Source organism: Myxine glutinosa, chromosome 1, assembly GCF_964187855.1.
Source record: "Myxine glutinosa chromosome 1, kmMyxGlut1.1, whole genome shotgun sequence".
NCBI classification, from domain to species: Eukaryota; Metazoa; Chordata; class Myxini; order Myxiniformes; family Myxinidae; genus Myxine; species Myxine glutinosa.
Genome location: NC_136261.1, coordinates 327,633,695 through 327,650,978, shown reverse-complemented (window position 1 = coordinate 327,650,978; position 17,284 = coordinate 327,633,695). Strand labels below are relative to the sequence as shown.

Genomic DNA, 17,284 nt, shown 5'->3' with positions numbered 1-17,284 from the left:
AAGACACGAGGACAAAGCAGCAAACCCTTTGTCTACTTCCACAAATGCTGTGCTGCTGAGTGCAAGTGGAGTTCGGAGTACAGTCTACAGCCTACGCCATTTCGGCCACTCCAACCCAGTAAGTTTGCCCCAAATAAATTTTTCAACTAATCTTAGGGTTAGCCCGAGAAGGGTTTTAGATCATGTAATCTTGGGTGAAGGGACAATACTTTCAGAATTTTTTTCTTTTTCTAAGCATTGCAAAAGTGTTGTTTTTGAGGTTAATCAGGCCTAGTAGTACTTTTCTTCGTGCTGTTTTTCTTCACTTCATATAAATTATTTGCTGTTTCACCCTCTCAGAAACACATCAATTTCATCTCTTGTATGTTAAAAAAAATTTATTTGTGGGTTTTTTCTGCATTTTATCATCTTGTGATATTCTCCATGTCCACATAAACTGCTCGAGTAAGACAGCAAATTTCATCAAAATATCTATGCTTATACGAGGGGTTTAAAGTTTATTGGCCTAACATACAAATGAAACGTGTGTATGTATCTTGAACAGATAACATTTTGACATCCCCGCATTTAGTAACGAGAGATTAAAGTTGTTAAAAAAAAATTCATCTGTGCTTCGGAGCAGAATGCTTAATTGGCAAGTGGTACATCTCCTGTGGCATCCATGCAAGGAAAAGGGTTTTTAAAGCTTATTTTTACAATGGGGTTCACTCAAGAACTATCTTGATTCTTAATTCTCCATCCATCCACAGGCAATGTCATATTTAGATGTGGAATAAGATATGTTAATGATGTCATCGGTGCCTTCATTGTGACGTCATAATTCGACAAGTACAACGCTTGATCTGATCAGTATAAAAAAATTTTTCTCTACAACTGTTAGTTCGATGGACACAAAATTTGGACCATAGGAGTGAGTGACCCCTCGTGCAGAATATTTTAATAAATTATGACATCATAGGTCACGTGGTACAGGCGCCATCTTTGAAAAACTTCGCACCTCTATATCTCTGAAACCGCTCCATGGAAAAATTGAAACGTGGCTCATTGTAAGCAACTCCATTTGGGGAATAGGTGTTAACGATGACGTCATTGGTGCCTTAATTATGATGTCATAATTCGACAGGGACAACGCTTAGTCTGGTCAGTTTGAAATTTATTGAGTGTGATCTACGCAACAATTATATTGGAGAATATAAATTTATGATGTAATCACTCACGTGGTCTGGCAGCCATATTGGATCAAAGAAAGAAACCTTTAAAAACAGAAGAGTTGGCTCACACCAAGTTGACTGTGCAGGGTAAGTATTCTATGAATACCATCTAGTTGTCTAATGTCCTTATCCATTCATGTAAAAGTACTCTGATGCCTCATACTCTACTTGTCCCTCATGTCATGTGTTGGTTGCTTGTTGTTGTTTTACCTAATGAGATGTGAATGTCACTAATTTTTGATGAATTCAAAGTATAATGGAGTTTCACTGTGCGAATTTCAATGTGCTTACTCGCTCTGCATGTATTTTTCCATTTCAAAATGCCACACAACGTAGAAACTGATTTTTCGCCAAGGCAACCAATGTACTTGAGGTAAGACGGCACTTGTATAAAAAATAAGATTGCACTGTAGTTTTGAAGCTTTTATAAGATCCTGAAACTGGAAATTATTAGTATTATGGAGTACAGTGGTACTCATAATTAAGGATGGGATGGGGAAACAAATGGCTGCCCCATCAAATGTGTACAAAATAATTTGCTGAAAATCTGCTAAAGAGTGAAGTTGGAAGCCTTCAAAAGCCATACCTTTTATTATTTTTCTTTATTTTTTTTCTTTTTCTTTTTTGTTCACAAAGTCGAGGCTCATGTAAGAGCTTGAGCTTTTCCATAACTAACAAGAATGAAAAAGACACCAGAATACATTGCGGTAGCACCAAATCAAGAGATTGTAAAATTGCCAAATTGTTCATCCACAGCATTGTTGATAAATGTCATCCAGCCGAGCAAAATAAGGGCTGAAGCAATTACAATGATTCCAACAGAAGGAAGCGACATTGTCTCTTGTGCATTGCATCTGTACCATTAAAAATTCAGATTTTGAAAAAGATACAACCGCAATATACTACAACCTGTTGAACGCCATTTACACCCGCAGAGTGAGAAACTCTCCCGTAAAACTCACTGTCTGCCACAAAGTCTGTTGTGGATTGCTATGCCTCGTGAATTTTAAGGCGCGACAAAATGCGCAATTTCAGAAGGAAAAGGGCCCAGAATGGTCTGCCAATGCATACTATTGTTCAAGCAAATCATACGGTACCTCCTCGTTATGTAAATAAATGTGATCATGTGACTTCTTTGTCTATTTATTTCACATACACAGGGGAGGGAGGAAATTGGAAATACCAACATTGAGAAGGGAAGAGGATAAGAATGGAGGTATCACTTTATTGTGTACGTGCAGCTGCATAGTAAATTGAGGAAAATAAGAGAATGTCAGACGGTAGTAGAAGGAAAGGACGTGAGTGGAGTTTGAGAGAGAAGGAAAGGAAGAATGGGAGGATATAGGAGTATGTGGGTGAAATAGAAGGGAAGGAGCAGAGAAAGGAAATAAGTTGTGAAATAAAAATTCTGCCATTTTGGCATACAAAACTAGAACAGCACTCTGTAGAGCGAATACCTCTGCCAGGCTGAACAGTGTACGTTTTGTATCCCACTGATAGGCCAGATCTGGATTAAGAGATGAACCGAAATCTAATTGGCTCGTTCTCGTCGCCTAACCAACACATCCGCCAAGTTTTGTCATAAGTCGTCCATAACTTTTTGAAATATCGTGACATATATTGTTTTTAGCCCTGTCACTCAATGGTAAAGGATCACTTAACAAAAATATATAAATTCCCGTGTCCAGATCCATATCCGGATCTTCACCAAAATCGAATCGATTCAGCCTTGCCAAATTCAGGATTGCATCCTTGTCAATCAGCCTTGCTATAACTTTGTGAGATGTGCTTTATATCGGTTTTAGCCCTCCAATGGTGAAGAATCACTTTCAAAAATTCTCGGATCCAGATCCGGATGTGGATCTTCACCAAAATCTAATCATTTCGTCCTTGTCACACACCCAACCTTTCCAGCAAATTTCGTCGAAATCGGTCCACAACTTTTTGAGATATCCTGTTCACAAACAAAGACAAACAGACAGACAGACAGACAGGGGTGAAAATATTACCTCCTTCCACCTTCGGTGGCAGATGTAATAGCCGGCGAAGTCGGTGTTGTGAATGAACGCGTATGTATTATGTTGAAAAGCCAGATTTTGCTGAATCCTTTGAGAATTTTGAAGCTTTGACGCACCAAATCGCTCCATGGAGGCCGCCATCTTGCAGATGCGGAAGTTTGCAGAAAAAATTGCGAAAAAGTTCAATAGGAGTTTGTTTCACCCGTCTTTGTTTGATTCACAATCGTATGCACCTCTAATTTGTAATTAAAATACTTTAAGACCAACCTTGTTCCCCGGGCCCGCACGGGCCCTGGTTATCTTCAATGAAAATCTTCACCAAACACCGGAACCAATGAGATTCGAGCATTTGAAAAAATATTTCAAAAAAGCTTATTACCGGTACCGCATTTCGGAGGCTGAAAACGGCGTCAAATATTCTAAAATTGACGAAGAATTATTTTTTAGAAATCTCGCGTCCGTAGGGGATAGTTTTTCACATCCGGAAATATCCGAAGTTGAGACGGAATTCACCGAATTAATCAAGAAGTCAATTTTGTAAATTTTAATCTCATCCAGAATGCAAATGGTGTCATTTTGAACTAGGTACGGTACCTACTACACCTACCAACTACCTAACCTACTGATGCCATAGTGATGGGTAAAATAGTGGCAAGAGGCTTTGGCTTCGCCAGCTCATTGCGGCTTTGCAGTAGGGTCATATTAAATACATGACTCCTAAAGTGAAGGACAATAGTGTAGTAGAGTGTCTGAGTGGAGACAGAATGGACGGGAATATTGGACAGGATATTAAGGGACACTCGCAGGGAAAATGGCCTTAAAATGCCTGTTGTTGTATATTAAGGGAACTAGGGAAGAGACTTGTATGAGATGTATCATTGATGGAGGTGTGGGTCAGGGGTGGTGGTGGAGCGTTCCCCATGTAAACGGCTGTCAAAATAATTTACTGGATGATGACATCATTGGCATCTAGATCGGGAAAAATAGTTAAACAAGTCAGAGAAAACATTTTTTTTTAATGAAAAAAACATGTAAGGATGCAATCCTCAAAAAACAACCCAACAAGGGAGGAAGGAATGGCACCACAATCCAACAACCAATCAGTTTACGGATTGTCATCACGAAATCTTTTGACATTTTTCCATCTCAATCCCACAACAAATAAAATACACATTTACACCAATCCACACTACAAACCTACAACTACCTTCAACTAGACATCTTCATTCAATTGTTGCTATTTGCCACCTCTAACAAAAATGTGGTGTTGTATTGTGGTGTCATTCCTTGTTGTTCCTTCCTTGTTTGATTGTTTTTTTGGGATTCCATCCCGACATGTTTTTTCTTTTTAATGTTTTTTCCTGACTTTTATTAACTAGGTTTTATGTCATTGTTGAAGTCTGCCTTCTTTCATATCTTGCTTTCATTCTCGTTTTGTAAATTGTAATATATTGAGTTAATAATTGCTGGATAACTTCGTAGCTTTTGTTTTAAAAATTCGAGTATTATTTCCATCCTGGAAAGCTTGTTGTCATGTCAGTGAAATTTATCTCGGACTCACGTGGTCTGGCAAAACTCGTTTATTTAATGAGTGGGAAATTTTTCTTTGGGAAACTTGAAGTTTTTGATCATTTCTGTACAGATTCAGGCTTTCGTGTTGCAAAGCGGAGGAGTGTGTTTCGAGAGATAAGGTCCATCCGCCAAGCTAAGGATCTGCAGTATATTAACAATTGTCTCTGGAAGTAGTAAGTGTCACAATAATTTATAGCGAGAGGGAGCCAGGCAGTTCCCTGTGTGGTCAAGGTTTACTGATCAAAATAGATAACGGTTTTCCTGTAAATGCAATGAGTTGGCAAAAAATGGAGATTAACATCCTGCAAACCGCGAGAGGTCAACTAAATCGGAACATCTTGTTTATCCTCGAATGAAACCATCATTATCGTTTTGCAAGAAGCTTTCTATACATTGGTTATTGTTTTTGTTTGACACTGCTATAGAAGTAGCAATTATTTTGGATTGCTGGATGTGAGTTTTATCGATCTTCAGAAATGGTTAATCCATGCTGTTTGAAAGAAAAACTGAGCCCAAGGTGTGTTGAGATGAGTGAAAACGTTTTTGGACCTGATTACACAATTGTGGTTTGTTTTTTCCGCAACGATCTACTTTCGTTAAAAAGATCAACAAGTAATTAAACTTGGCCGAAAGGTCTGGATGTTGGTCTACGGGGTTTTTTGGTTGTTTTTTTTTGTTTTGTTTTGTTACTGCCAATCCATAATTTTCAATTCATTGAAGTCTCTTGTGTTTAAAAATTCTTAGCAACCAAACTTTTTAAGAACCGAGAAAGATTCATGTGAGATAGTTGGAACATCACAACATAAAGTTTCTAAACTTCTTTGTTAGTGTTAGTGAGAGTGCACTTTCTTCACCCTCCGTTAGTGTGGCGGGGAATCTCGACCCCCTTTTTCCTGTTACTAACCGTGTCCAAAGCCCCCACACACTAATGGAAGGTTAAAAAGGAATGTAACAAACTTATCGAAAATTTAGCAGCTCGTGGAGCGGCATGTTTATTTTGTTTGATTAAGAAAGGTAGTGAGAACATGGTTGGGAAGTGAGTCGATCGGGGAACAAGCAAAATGGAGGAAGATGATAAACAACTTTATAAATGTTTGATGTGGGCATTACCAGAGATATTGGCAACAGAGGGTCATCTTTGCTGTTGGAAATTAATAAAAATGACACACAGGATTGTAATTGATAGTTTGAAGGAATGGATTAGTACTACTTCTTTTTTTTGTATGCAAAATCAAGGCTCGTGTTAGAGCTAACACATTAAACACAAAAACATAAACGGGCACATGAAACACATAATAAAGGGAGCGTGAGCCAAGAGTGGGAGAGAGAGAGGGAAGCACATAAGCACAACAACAGTAGAGACATCGGTAGATCTATGGAAGGGAAAGGTCTGGGGTGGGGGGGGTGTGGGTGTGGAGGGATACACGGTATAAAACAAATGAACACTACTAGGACTCTGACTCTCGAACTTTGCAGGAGTTAACGGGATGTGAAAATTTTGTGGATAAAAGTTGGTTATGTTTGTGGATTTAATTTGCAGGGGAGGTTGGCAGTGGTGTTTGTGCAGTGGTTGGTTATGTAGTGCGCACAGGCAGTGGTGGGGTGCAGTAATCGCAGACAGTGGGTGCAGCATTCTCAGGCAGTGGTTGGTTATGCAGTGGGCGCAGGCAATGGTGAGTGTACAGCAAGAGCAGGCAGTGGTGTGGGTGCAGTGAGTTCAGGCTGTGGTTGGGGGGGGGGGGCTGGGGGCAGGGTGTTGTGAGCGTAGGCAGTTGTAGGGCTACAGTGAGCGCTGGATATGGTGATGTCAGAGCGAGGGCTCTGACGCAACCACACAAGGATGACACCAAGCTTGGCAGTAAGGTACCTATCAGAGATGGGGGTGATTAGATTCTCTGTAATACCTATACAGAAGCATCTCGGACTTGAGAATGTCAAAGCAACAATATTTTTTCCAGCGGGTTGAAGGAGAAGAACCAATCCTTTCACATCTTCAGACACATCGGCTGTAGAGGCAGATTTTCCTTGGGTAGAGGCCACAATCCTGGACAGGTCACCACTCCACCGCATGCTACTCGAACGGCTCATTCTTCGCAGTAACCTGGTATTTTTGCCGACATCAGAAGGATGACAGATGCCGAGTTAACCCTCACACCTGGTGTTATTATATCGGCATGACATGGGCTCAAAACGTCAGGGTCCTCAATTATTAAGCCAGCTCTCTCCGAGGGTTGAGGGGGGGCATTTCAAACTCCGTCCAGTACATTGTGAGCATTTCAAATAATGTTACACTAGAAAAAAGAACAACCTGTTTAAAACTGGTATCCATCGAGTTATAATTACTGGTTAATTAACTGTGATGTAATACAACACGTCTCCTTCCAACTCCGAGCGACACGTTTAAAAGCATCCAGCAACAGAAATAAAAGTCGGCACCGATGTCCTTCCACCTCTCTCCGGGGTTAACCTCTTTTCTGTTGGGACAGCCCAGACTTCACCCACAGCAATCCCACCACCTGGAGCAGTCAAGAGCTCCATCCCCACTGTCCATGTGCTGCTTTAACCACACACAACTCCTTGACGTATCTCTGGCTTTGTGTGTGTGTGTGTGCAATCTGTGGGCAAATTAGAGGACAGAGTTCATCGAAGCACCCACATCAGAAGCATTGCGGCAAGTGATGAGGACACATCCAGTTCTGAAGACCCATTCCAAAAATTTGGAGGTCCTTTGTATTGAAACGTTTATACGTTACCCGTGAGCTTGTCGCACACCTGAGGTATTGCAGGACGCAAAAGTGCAAAAACGATGATCCTACTAATTATGCAGTGCCAACATCTGTGCTGGAGATTGTTCTGAGCCTTGGTACTTCTACATGCCCTATGACTTCTGCTGTACAGATGGTCACATGGGTGTCACCATGGAGCCGTCACCATAATTTGTGATGATGTGTAGGTTCTCGGGGTGTGTGACTGTGTGAGTGTCTTCATTCATGTGTGCCATCTGCTTGTAATTACCGTGTATTTGGGAGTTTTCTTTGGTATATGAAATCTAAGGACATGGAAGAGCGTAGTAGACAGAGGTCAAAAAGTCAAAATAATTACATTGGGGGTGATGGGGCAATAACCAAGGGAATGAAGGAAAAAAGGGAAGGAAACACAAACCTGCAAATAAGAAGGTTGGTTTAATTAGGTAGGATTGTTAGAGGTAGAAAATATTGTGGGTATGGATGGTGTGTTGGCATGGTGTACTGCCGGCTTGAACCACCTCTCTAAAGCAGTTCCACAAACAGGAGAAAAGAGGAACAAAAGGGTTGAAGTGATTGTAGTAAGCCTGGACTTTGAGAGTTTAACCAGGAAGAGGTTGCTGGAAGAATGAGTGCATCTTGGAGGATCTGGGGAGGGTTATCAAGCTGAGAGCAAAGGGAGCAAGACCGGAGGAGAAGCAGTAAGCATAAAAAACAGGCCACTGGCCTATCTGTGATGTGAGGATAACAGGCCTTGGCTTTCAGCCTCATCACGATAGATGCAATAATGTTGTGAGCTTTTTCTCCTGCAAAATTCAAGCGAAAGAAATGTGAAGTGAATGCATCATCCGAGAGGGGAGAGAAGTACTCCACTGGACCATGTTTTGTGTGTCCGTGCGTCAGAGCTAGGTCAGGGATATTGTTACACGTGGGGTGGGAATGACTCGTTTTGACACCTCATGAAAGTGTCACGATTCAGGAATTAAATGTGAGGGGACTTGGGGAGAACAGGTAGAATAATAAGGAAACAAGAAATAAAAAAAGGGATTGAGAGAAAAAAGAGATAGTAAATAAACAAACAAAAATGATGATTAAAAACGGTAGATCAAAAAAAATGAAAGAAAATGGGAAAAGAAGAGAGAACAAGGTTTGGGAAATGGGAAAAAGAGAGAAGAGGTAAACAACAGGAGAAATAATTTAAGGCAGATGAAATGACCAAAAAGGCAGAAAAAACATGAGGGGAAAGATTCAAACTTTGTGAAAGATGGAAAGTCCAAGTAAATGAAAAGCGCTCATTAATGCGATCGGGGGCAAGATGCTGATCGTGAAGATTAGGTTTTGTTCTTTGCGTTTTCAATTAGACTGTCTGTGGTGCTGAAATTGAGAACTGTACTGGAGATCGACGTGTGACTGAATGAGTGTCCAAGAAAGTTTAGCTTGGAGAGATCTGTGCTGTTGGTTCATACATTGAGCAAGTGTTCATGGATGTGACCACCCAGTCTCCACCCGATCACATGGATATGATGAAATGCATGTGAGTCTTTAGATGCCATTTGCAGAGGTGCAGTCAATCTGTGGTCCATGAAGTTTAACACTGATGTTGGTGCCTTGTATCCAAGTGGTTGTCTTGATGAAAACGCAGGTGTTACAGCAACTCCGTGAACACTTAAACATTTCTGATGGGAGATCAGAGGGTTGTGGTCCTTTGACTGGCAAATTTCACAATTTTCTGTCCCACTTTAAAGAAACGAGATGTGATGTTTATATGTTAGACGGAATTGTCTGAATAGCTTGTGGTTATTTATTTTTTTGTTAACCTCAGATAGGTGTGTAAACCAGCGACTCTGAGTCGAAACACTGCCCGTTTGTGCTAAGCACCAAAATGCATATAACTTGAAAATGCGTGAATATCGAATTGTTAGATGTCCGCATGCACTGTCTGGACCCAAGAGCTCTTAAATGAGATGTCATTCACCATTGCACATGCTGTGGTTACAACGTTTATCCCGTTCAAACACAATTGCGCAACTTGCAGTTTATAGTTATATTTATGTCCTGGCTTCTCGTGTTCAGTTCCAATGAATCTTGGCCTTGTGATATAACACGTCGTGTGGATGGACTTGCTTTTTTCTTCCTCTCATTTTTCTTGCATTTCCTTGTGTTCCTGTCTTTAACTTTCAACATTTACTTTTATTTGTGTTGGTACTTTTTTGTTGATATCAACAGCACTGAATACATCCTTCAACTAGAATGGCAATCGGTAGAGCACATACCTCCGCCAGGCTGAATAGTTTATGTTTTGTATCCCGCTGATAGGCCAGATCTGGATTTGGACGTGGACCAAAATCTAATCGGCTCGTTCTTGTCACCGAACCAACTTTACTCATCCACCAAGTTTAGTCATAACTCCTCCACAATTTGTTTTAAAATATCATGTTATATATCGCTTTTCGCCCGATCTCTCAATGGTTAAGAATCACTTAAATATTAAACAGTTATCGTATCCGAATCCATATTCAGATCTTCACCAAAATCGAATCTATTCGTCCTTGTCACACACCCAACCTGTCCACAAAGTTTCGTCCAAATCCGTCCACAACTATTTGTGATATCTTGTTCACAGACAGACAAACAGACAGACAGGGGAGAAAACATAATCTCCATCCACCTTCATTGGTGGAGGTAATAACCACCTATGTGTGCAGAGTGCTAGTCACCTCAATGAGATAAGCCTGTTGTTGTCGTTGTTTTTTTTTGTTTGTTTGTTGTTGTTTTTTTTTGTTTGTTTGTTGTTGTTTTTTGTATACAAGATCGAGGCTCGTGAAAGAGCGAACATTAATCACACAAAAAGTCAAATCGACACATAAAACACAAAATAAGGGGAGCGGGCGACAAGATGGGGAGAGAGGGGGAAGGACACAAACACAACATTTGAGAGCAGGAACATCGAGAGAACTGTGGGAGGGAGAGGGCTTGGGGGGAGGTGGGAGAGGTATAAAACATATGGACACTGCAAGGACTTCCAGGAAAGAAGTTGGAATTTCAAAAAAGTGGATCTGGAGTGAATTAGCGGGGGTAGAAAAGATCAAGGTTTTGGATGGGGGAAGATAAGAGATGGTGGTGAACAGCTGTTTTAAAGACCTGGAGGGAAGAGTGGGATTGAAGAGAGCAAGGGAATTTGTTCCAGAGGCGGGAGAAAAGAGGAACGAAAGAGTGAAGGTGAGCAGAGAGGCTTGATTTTGGCAGTTTAACCATAAGAGGATTGCTGACAGATCTTGTGCGACCTGTAGGAATATTTGGGGGACAGAGCACAGAGAGACCTGGGAGAGCAAGGCTGGAGAGGAGTCAGTAGAAAACAAAAAGCCACCAACCTGCCTGCGGTGAGTGAGTGAAAGGCCCTCGGAGTTAGCTTCATCGCGGGAGATTCCAATGATTCTGAACGCTTTGGTTTCAACAGCGTGAAGACGAGCTAGGTGTGAGGCAGGAGCACCGGCCCAGAGCGGGGAGCAGTATTCCATTGGGCTGCGGATGAAAGCCTTGTATGTGGTGAGGAGCTCAGGTGTGCCAAGGAAGGACTCCGCACGACGGAGGATGCCCAGTCGGCAACTGGCTTTGGAGGCCAGCTTGGAAATGTGGTTTTCCCAGGAAAGATCATGGCAGATAGTGAGACCCAAAAGCTTGAGCGACCGAACTTCTTGGAGAGGATTGTTGAGAAAGTAGGTGGGAGGGTTTTCCATTCGGTCTTTTCGGAGAGACATAGTGAGAGTGTGAGATTTGTCAGGATTGAAAGACATGTTCCACTTGTTTGACCAGTCTGTGATTTTGTCCAGGTCTGTGGAGAGTGAGGAGGCTGCAGACTGATTATCTGAGGGATGAGGAATGGAGCGGCACAGAGTGGAATCATCAGCAAAGAGACAGAGAGGATTTTCCAGAGAGTCGGAGAGAGAGGCTTCAAGGTTAAAGTGTCTGTCTTAAGATCTTAGGGTCTTGAGTATGAGCCCCTGTCTTGTCGTTGAAATAGCATCAGGTGGGTTGACTCAGCCTGTCATCTTTCCGAGATCGGCAAAATGAGTACAGCTTGCTGGTAACGGAGGCACTGCAGAACAGCGGCGCTTCCAGAAATGATTCAGCCAAGCAACTACAGTCTGCATGCAAAACAACAGCAACAACCTCAATGAGATGATTTGCTAATTATTTGAGTTCCCTTTAAAACAATATTTTCACTTGATCATGGAATGTTGAACTTCCATGATCAACTTCAATAACCAGTTAGAGTTTTGCATTGAACAGTTTTTTTCTGTAAAAATTTTGAATAAGGTCTACCCACTTACCGTACCTTATTTTATTTCGTTAACTTTTGATGTGTTATTGCTGCCATTATATCCATCTCACTTTGCAAAATCTTTTCACAGTCTCTGCAGTCAAGTCGAGCACAGCACTAGATGTGGTTTGGCTGCTCGGTGAGAATATTACTGGCTGTCCTGCTGCCTCCGTGCGTCCATGTACGTGTGCAGATTTTGCATCGCATCGTCGCTGAGCTTTGTTCCACATATCTCTCACTGGCACATACAGTCCAAATCTTCTAAACGGTAAAACAAAATTCAATTTGTCTGATCCAGTCTTTGAATGGTACGTGATGCAAGTGCTGCTTCAAATGCTATTTGGGTGTGTGGACAAGTACTTGTGGTAGCGTTAACTGCGGTGCCACGAAAAGCCATGTTGAATGGGGGAAGCCTGATGCTCACGTTGTGAAGTGCTGCCCTTTGGGACTTGCAAGGGCACAGTACATTGGCAAAGTGTGGCAGACACAGACACTCAAGGGGAATAATCCTTGTTCAAAGGAAAGGCGAGCGACCAGGCTTTGGACGGTGAAGAGGCCACTGCGTCAGAGAGCGTTGAACCATTCACAGACTCGTGGTGCATTGTAGGTGTAGTTGTAATTTCGTTGAGAATTTACTGTCTAAATGGCAGCCATCTTCATTGTACCTTTCCAGTTTGAATAATCACAATGAAGTAAAAAAATCCCGATTATAATTGTTTGTGTATCTGTAGCGAAAGGGCTGATGCGTCTTACCTCGGTCTTGAATGAAACGTGTTTGAAACATAGTTTGACCATATAAGAGTCAATGACATTGATAAATAAGTTATATTCGAGTTTTTGAATCAGGACTCGGTCTTCTATTGTTTGTTTGTTGTTTGTTTGATGAGAACCCCCACAAAAATTCGCAATACTTGCCATTTATCCAAATGAATCTTCTTCTTCTTCTTCTTTAATAGACCTCATGATTCCCAAGTCACTGTGGGGTCAGCCAGGGAAAACGAATTTGGCCCAAGTCTTTCACAAACCACTGGCAGGAATTTTGGAATTGTTTGGGATGACTCGTCGACTCTGCGAAAGACACCATGGGTGCTGGTGTCTGTTTAATGTCCATCAAGCATCCAGTGCTGGCAGATGGGACAAAGCTATCCAAATGAATGCGAGTAGCCAAATAATTACCAAAAGTATTCGGAGATCCAGGAAATATGCAAGGTTATTAATTCCCAACCGTTTATTCCATTTATAATACGAGCATCGGTACCCGCCCTATGGGTGGGGATTCAATTGGGAGGCCCAAATGAAAAGGCAAAATATCCGAAATTTAAGGCTTTAAATTTTTTTTTAAACGATTTATATAAACATCCGTTAAATCATATCACACGCAAATCATCAAAATCTAAACAGTATTTGTAGAATTTCAATAAAAGCCACATCACTGTTCATATCGGTAAATATTATTCTATCCTGTTTGGAAAAACTGGAAAATTGCGAAAAAAAATTGGAAAAACAATTGAGCCTATTTTACTCCAGGGGGTCCCAGGATTACCCACCCAAAATTTTGCTGCGATCGGTTCAGCTGTTTTTGCGGTACCTGGGAACAGACGGACGGACAGACAGACAGACGGACAGACATTTGGTGAATGGTGAATGTATTTGGTGAACATTTGTAAGATGGTGTCAATTTGTACTTGGTAGCTCTCAGACATAGTGGTGTGCCAGTCATCCTTTGGAGAAAGCGCAAGTGCAGTACCATGGACTGTCAGTTGACTCTGGCTCCCAGGTGTCACTCCAATACATTTCGAGAGTTCTTCAATTGGGTTCAAGTTAGGGCCACTGCACATTTTGAATGTTCCCCTCAAATCGATTCCTAACAGCAATTACAACAAGGTGCTTGTCAGGCTGGTAAATGTGTGTGCTCCCTGTAGTTATTGCATTGAAGCCGGTAGTCGTGTCGTTTCAAAATATCACAACAAGACACCTTTATAAAGGTCTGAGTCAGAAAAACTCATGTACATGCAGGCTGGGAATGTTCATTGAAAGCTTTGATGTGCTGTCCCAATACTTTTGGTAATACTGGACGTGTACATTTGCATTGTTGTACAAACAATGTGTGCCGATCAATTCTGTTTTAAAAAAAGAAGAACCTTAAAGTTTAGATTCCTTGTTATTTCATGTTTCTATTTGTTAATATAATATTTTTTTACCATTGTTCAGTGATATTCTCACATGTTGCACAGTAAAACTATTTTTATAAACTGGTCCAATACGTATTATATGAAAATTTCACCCTTATCCAGTTCTTAGAAAGCTGTGAGATTTCCTTTTTTCTCAATGTGCAGTCGTCATGCCTTTCAAAGTGTATTGAACTCGATGCACTGCTGTCAAACGGTGAGGTATGGACCTGAACGGGCTTTAACTTTTATACATCATGGTTAAACAACTATTAGGTGAATTTAACTCTCGTCTGTATAGTTTGTGTGATTTGACGAATATTACTACTATTACTACTGCAACTAGTTTAACTGCCCCCAAATATTCCCACATTCGTGTGGAGTCAGTCGGGGAACCTTTTTGGCCCAAATCTTTCAGGAACCAGCTGACGTTCAACTGAAGGTGATTTGGGCACGGATTTGTTATTTGCGATAACGAGCCGCCCACTCTTCGTGAAAGACTGTGGGATCTTCATTGTCCACCAACGATCAGTGCTGGTGGATGCAACGGCCCTCCCGTTAATGAATTGTCCTGCATGCGAAACACCAGGGTGACGGTTTATAGCTGGGTCGAGATTTGAACCCGGTTGAGATGCATTAGGAAATTGTCATACCTCTAAGCTATCCTGCCAGCCCTTGTGTGGTACGTTGAATGTGTTTGTGAAATAAAATTTTGGAATAAAATCTTGGAGAAAATGGAAAGCTTCATTTTTTTCTTTGACTCATTTGTCTTTTGTGTACAGTGGCCTGCAAAAGTACTCACCCCTCCAAAGTTTTTACATTTGTTGCCACCTGAGCTAATTTCACAATGCTTTCAAATCAAACTTAATATATTGAATCTTCACAAATTACACCAAAGTAATAACGCAAAAAAATGCAGAAAAAAATGTGAATAAGTTGGATTAACACAAATATCAGATGATTCTCAGTTTCATAAATATTCAAACCCTTTGCCTTAACCCTAAATCACTTCAGGAGCAAATTAATTATTTGAAAGTTTACAAAATAGGTGCATTCGGTTTCACCTGTGTGTAATCGGTGAGTTCACTTAAAAATTAAGCTCCACCACTTATCTGAGGAGATTCAAGGTTCCGGCCATAAAAACATTCCCTCAAAACAGGGAACCATGATTGTCATGGGGCCCGCAAGGCTAACCCCCGCTTCAGCGGGGAAAATGGCCTTAAAACGATCATTCATTCATTCAAGGTGAAACTCACATGGTCAAACAACAAGGCAATGACGAAGACCAAGGAGCTTTTCAAAGAGGTCAGACATGAAGTGGTGGAGAAGCACCGTTCAGGTGGGGGTGGATTGACGTCACTTCCGTTTAGTAACGGCGTCACGTGCCCAAGAGCGATGAAAACAATCACGCCGCGCGCTTGCAGTGTGTGTGCTTTGTGTTTGCAGACTTGCGCAGGAAAGTGCTCGATTTTGTGTTGTTGCAACGGTTTAACTTACATACTACTGGCCACTTATATCAGCATGTCTTACAACTATTTTGACAATCTTCCAAGCAAAGCTAAAAAGAGATACGAGACTAAATTATCGGCAAGTGGCCTTGCAATTTGTCCATACCGGTTACTGGCAAATGCGTAGATCAACGACCCGACGGCCTGGCCGGATGTTCAGTTCGCGGATGTGTACATGTGCCTCACGAGCACACCAGGTATGAAAGTACATCCGGGTACTTTCACCCTCTGACACCTGACAACCGAATGGCCGATGAAAGCAAACACGCGTAGCAATGCGTACGTACATGTTTATACATGCGCGATACACACAACAGTTACCTACTTATATTTTCAGTAGCTGTGATGTAATGAAAATACTAACTGAAGTTAAAAGTAATAGTTTATATTTAAACTTACCCAGCCATGCAAGTGCAGTGGGCGGGCAGCTTATAGCAACAGCTATACAACTTATATACAGCAACAACTTATAGCTTACAGCAATATGCTTCTAAGTCACTGGAGGCCCATCGGTACTTCACTGCTGGCTTTGTGCAGACAGTACATCATGTCAAGTCTGCAACAGGGTTGATTATCTTGAAAGCTGATGTCCGTCCATCACAGCGGGCTTATGACCCTTCACATCGCCATGGCTAGCCACAAACAGTGACGGAGTAGTGCAAGTTGCCCACTGCACTTGCATGGCTGGGTAAGTTTAAATATAAACTATTGCTTTCAACTTCAGTTAGTATTTTCATTACATCACAGCTACTGAAAATATAAGTAAGTAACTGCTGTGTGTATCGCGCACATACAAACATGTACGCACGCATTGCTACGCGTGTTTGCTTTCATCGGCCGTTCGGTTGTCAGGTGTCAGAGGGTGAAAGTACCCGGATGTACTTTCATACCTGGTGTGCTCGTGAGGTACATGGACACATCGGCGAACTGAACATCCGGCCAGGCCGTCGTGTCATTGATCCACGCACTTGCCGGTAACCGGTACGGACAAATTGCAAAGCCAATTGCCGATAATTTGGTCTCGTATCTCTCTTTAGCTTCGCTTGGAAGATTGTCAAAATAGTTGTAAGACATGTTGATATAAGTGGCCAGTAGAATGTGACGAAAGTCGTAAGTTAAACCGTTGCAACAACACAAAATCTAGCACTTTCCTGCGCAAGTCTGCAAACACAAAGCACACACACTGCAAGCGCGCGGCGTGATTGTTTTCATCGCTCTAGGGCACGTGACGCCGTTACGAAGCGGAAGTGATGTCACTCCGCCCCCACCTATAAGAAGATTTCAGTCATTTATTATCCCTTTCAGTATGATGAAATCCATCATTAAGAAGTGGAAGACGTATCATAACACCCAGACTCTACCCAGATCAGGTCTCCCATCTAAAAACTCAGCAGCCTGGCAAGCAGGAAACTGGTTTGGGATGTCACTGTAAATCCATCAATGGCTTTGAAAAATCTGCAAGGATCGATCTCAGTGATGGGGGTCAGTGGTCATCAATCAACAATATCCCGTTCCCTTCACAAAGCTGTGGACAGGCGGCAAGAAAGAAGCCATTATCTTAAAAGGTGCCTCAAAAAGCTCCTTTGGAGTTTGAAAAAAAAAGCATTTTTTTTTTTTTTTTTTTTTGTATTCAAGGTTGAGGCTCGTGAAAGAGCGAACATTAATCACACAGAAAGACAAACCGACACATAAAACATATAACATGGGGAGCGGTAGACAAGATGGGGCGAGAGGGGGAGGAA

At 41.7% G+C, this 17,284-nt stretch overlaps 1 protein-coding gene across 3 annotated transcripts in view; it reads left to right on the top strand.

Annotated features, from left to right (window-relative positions):
- CDC14A (cell division cycle 14A) overlaps nucleotides 1-14,775 on the top strand; it is a 197,164-nt gene extending 182,389 nt beyond the window's left edge. For 2 of the 3 annotated variants that reach the window (XM_078769754.1, XM_078769755.1), the window contains 2 exons: nucleotides 1-118; nucleotides 11,958-14,775. The exon at nucleotides 1-118 is cut by the window's left edge and continues 477 nt beyond it. In XM_078769754.1, the coding sequence (XP_078625880.1) occupies nucleotides 1-118; nucleotides 11,958-11,987 (148 nt within the window). In that variant the 3' untranslated portion in view covers nucleotides 11,988-14,775. The remainder of the gene's footprint in view (nucleotides 119-11,957) is intronic. The other variant, XM_078769756.1, reaches the window with a different exon arrangement.
- The last annotated feature ends 2,509 nt before the right edge of the window (nucleotides 14,776-17,284 follow it).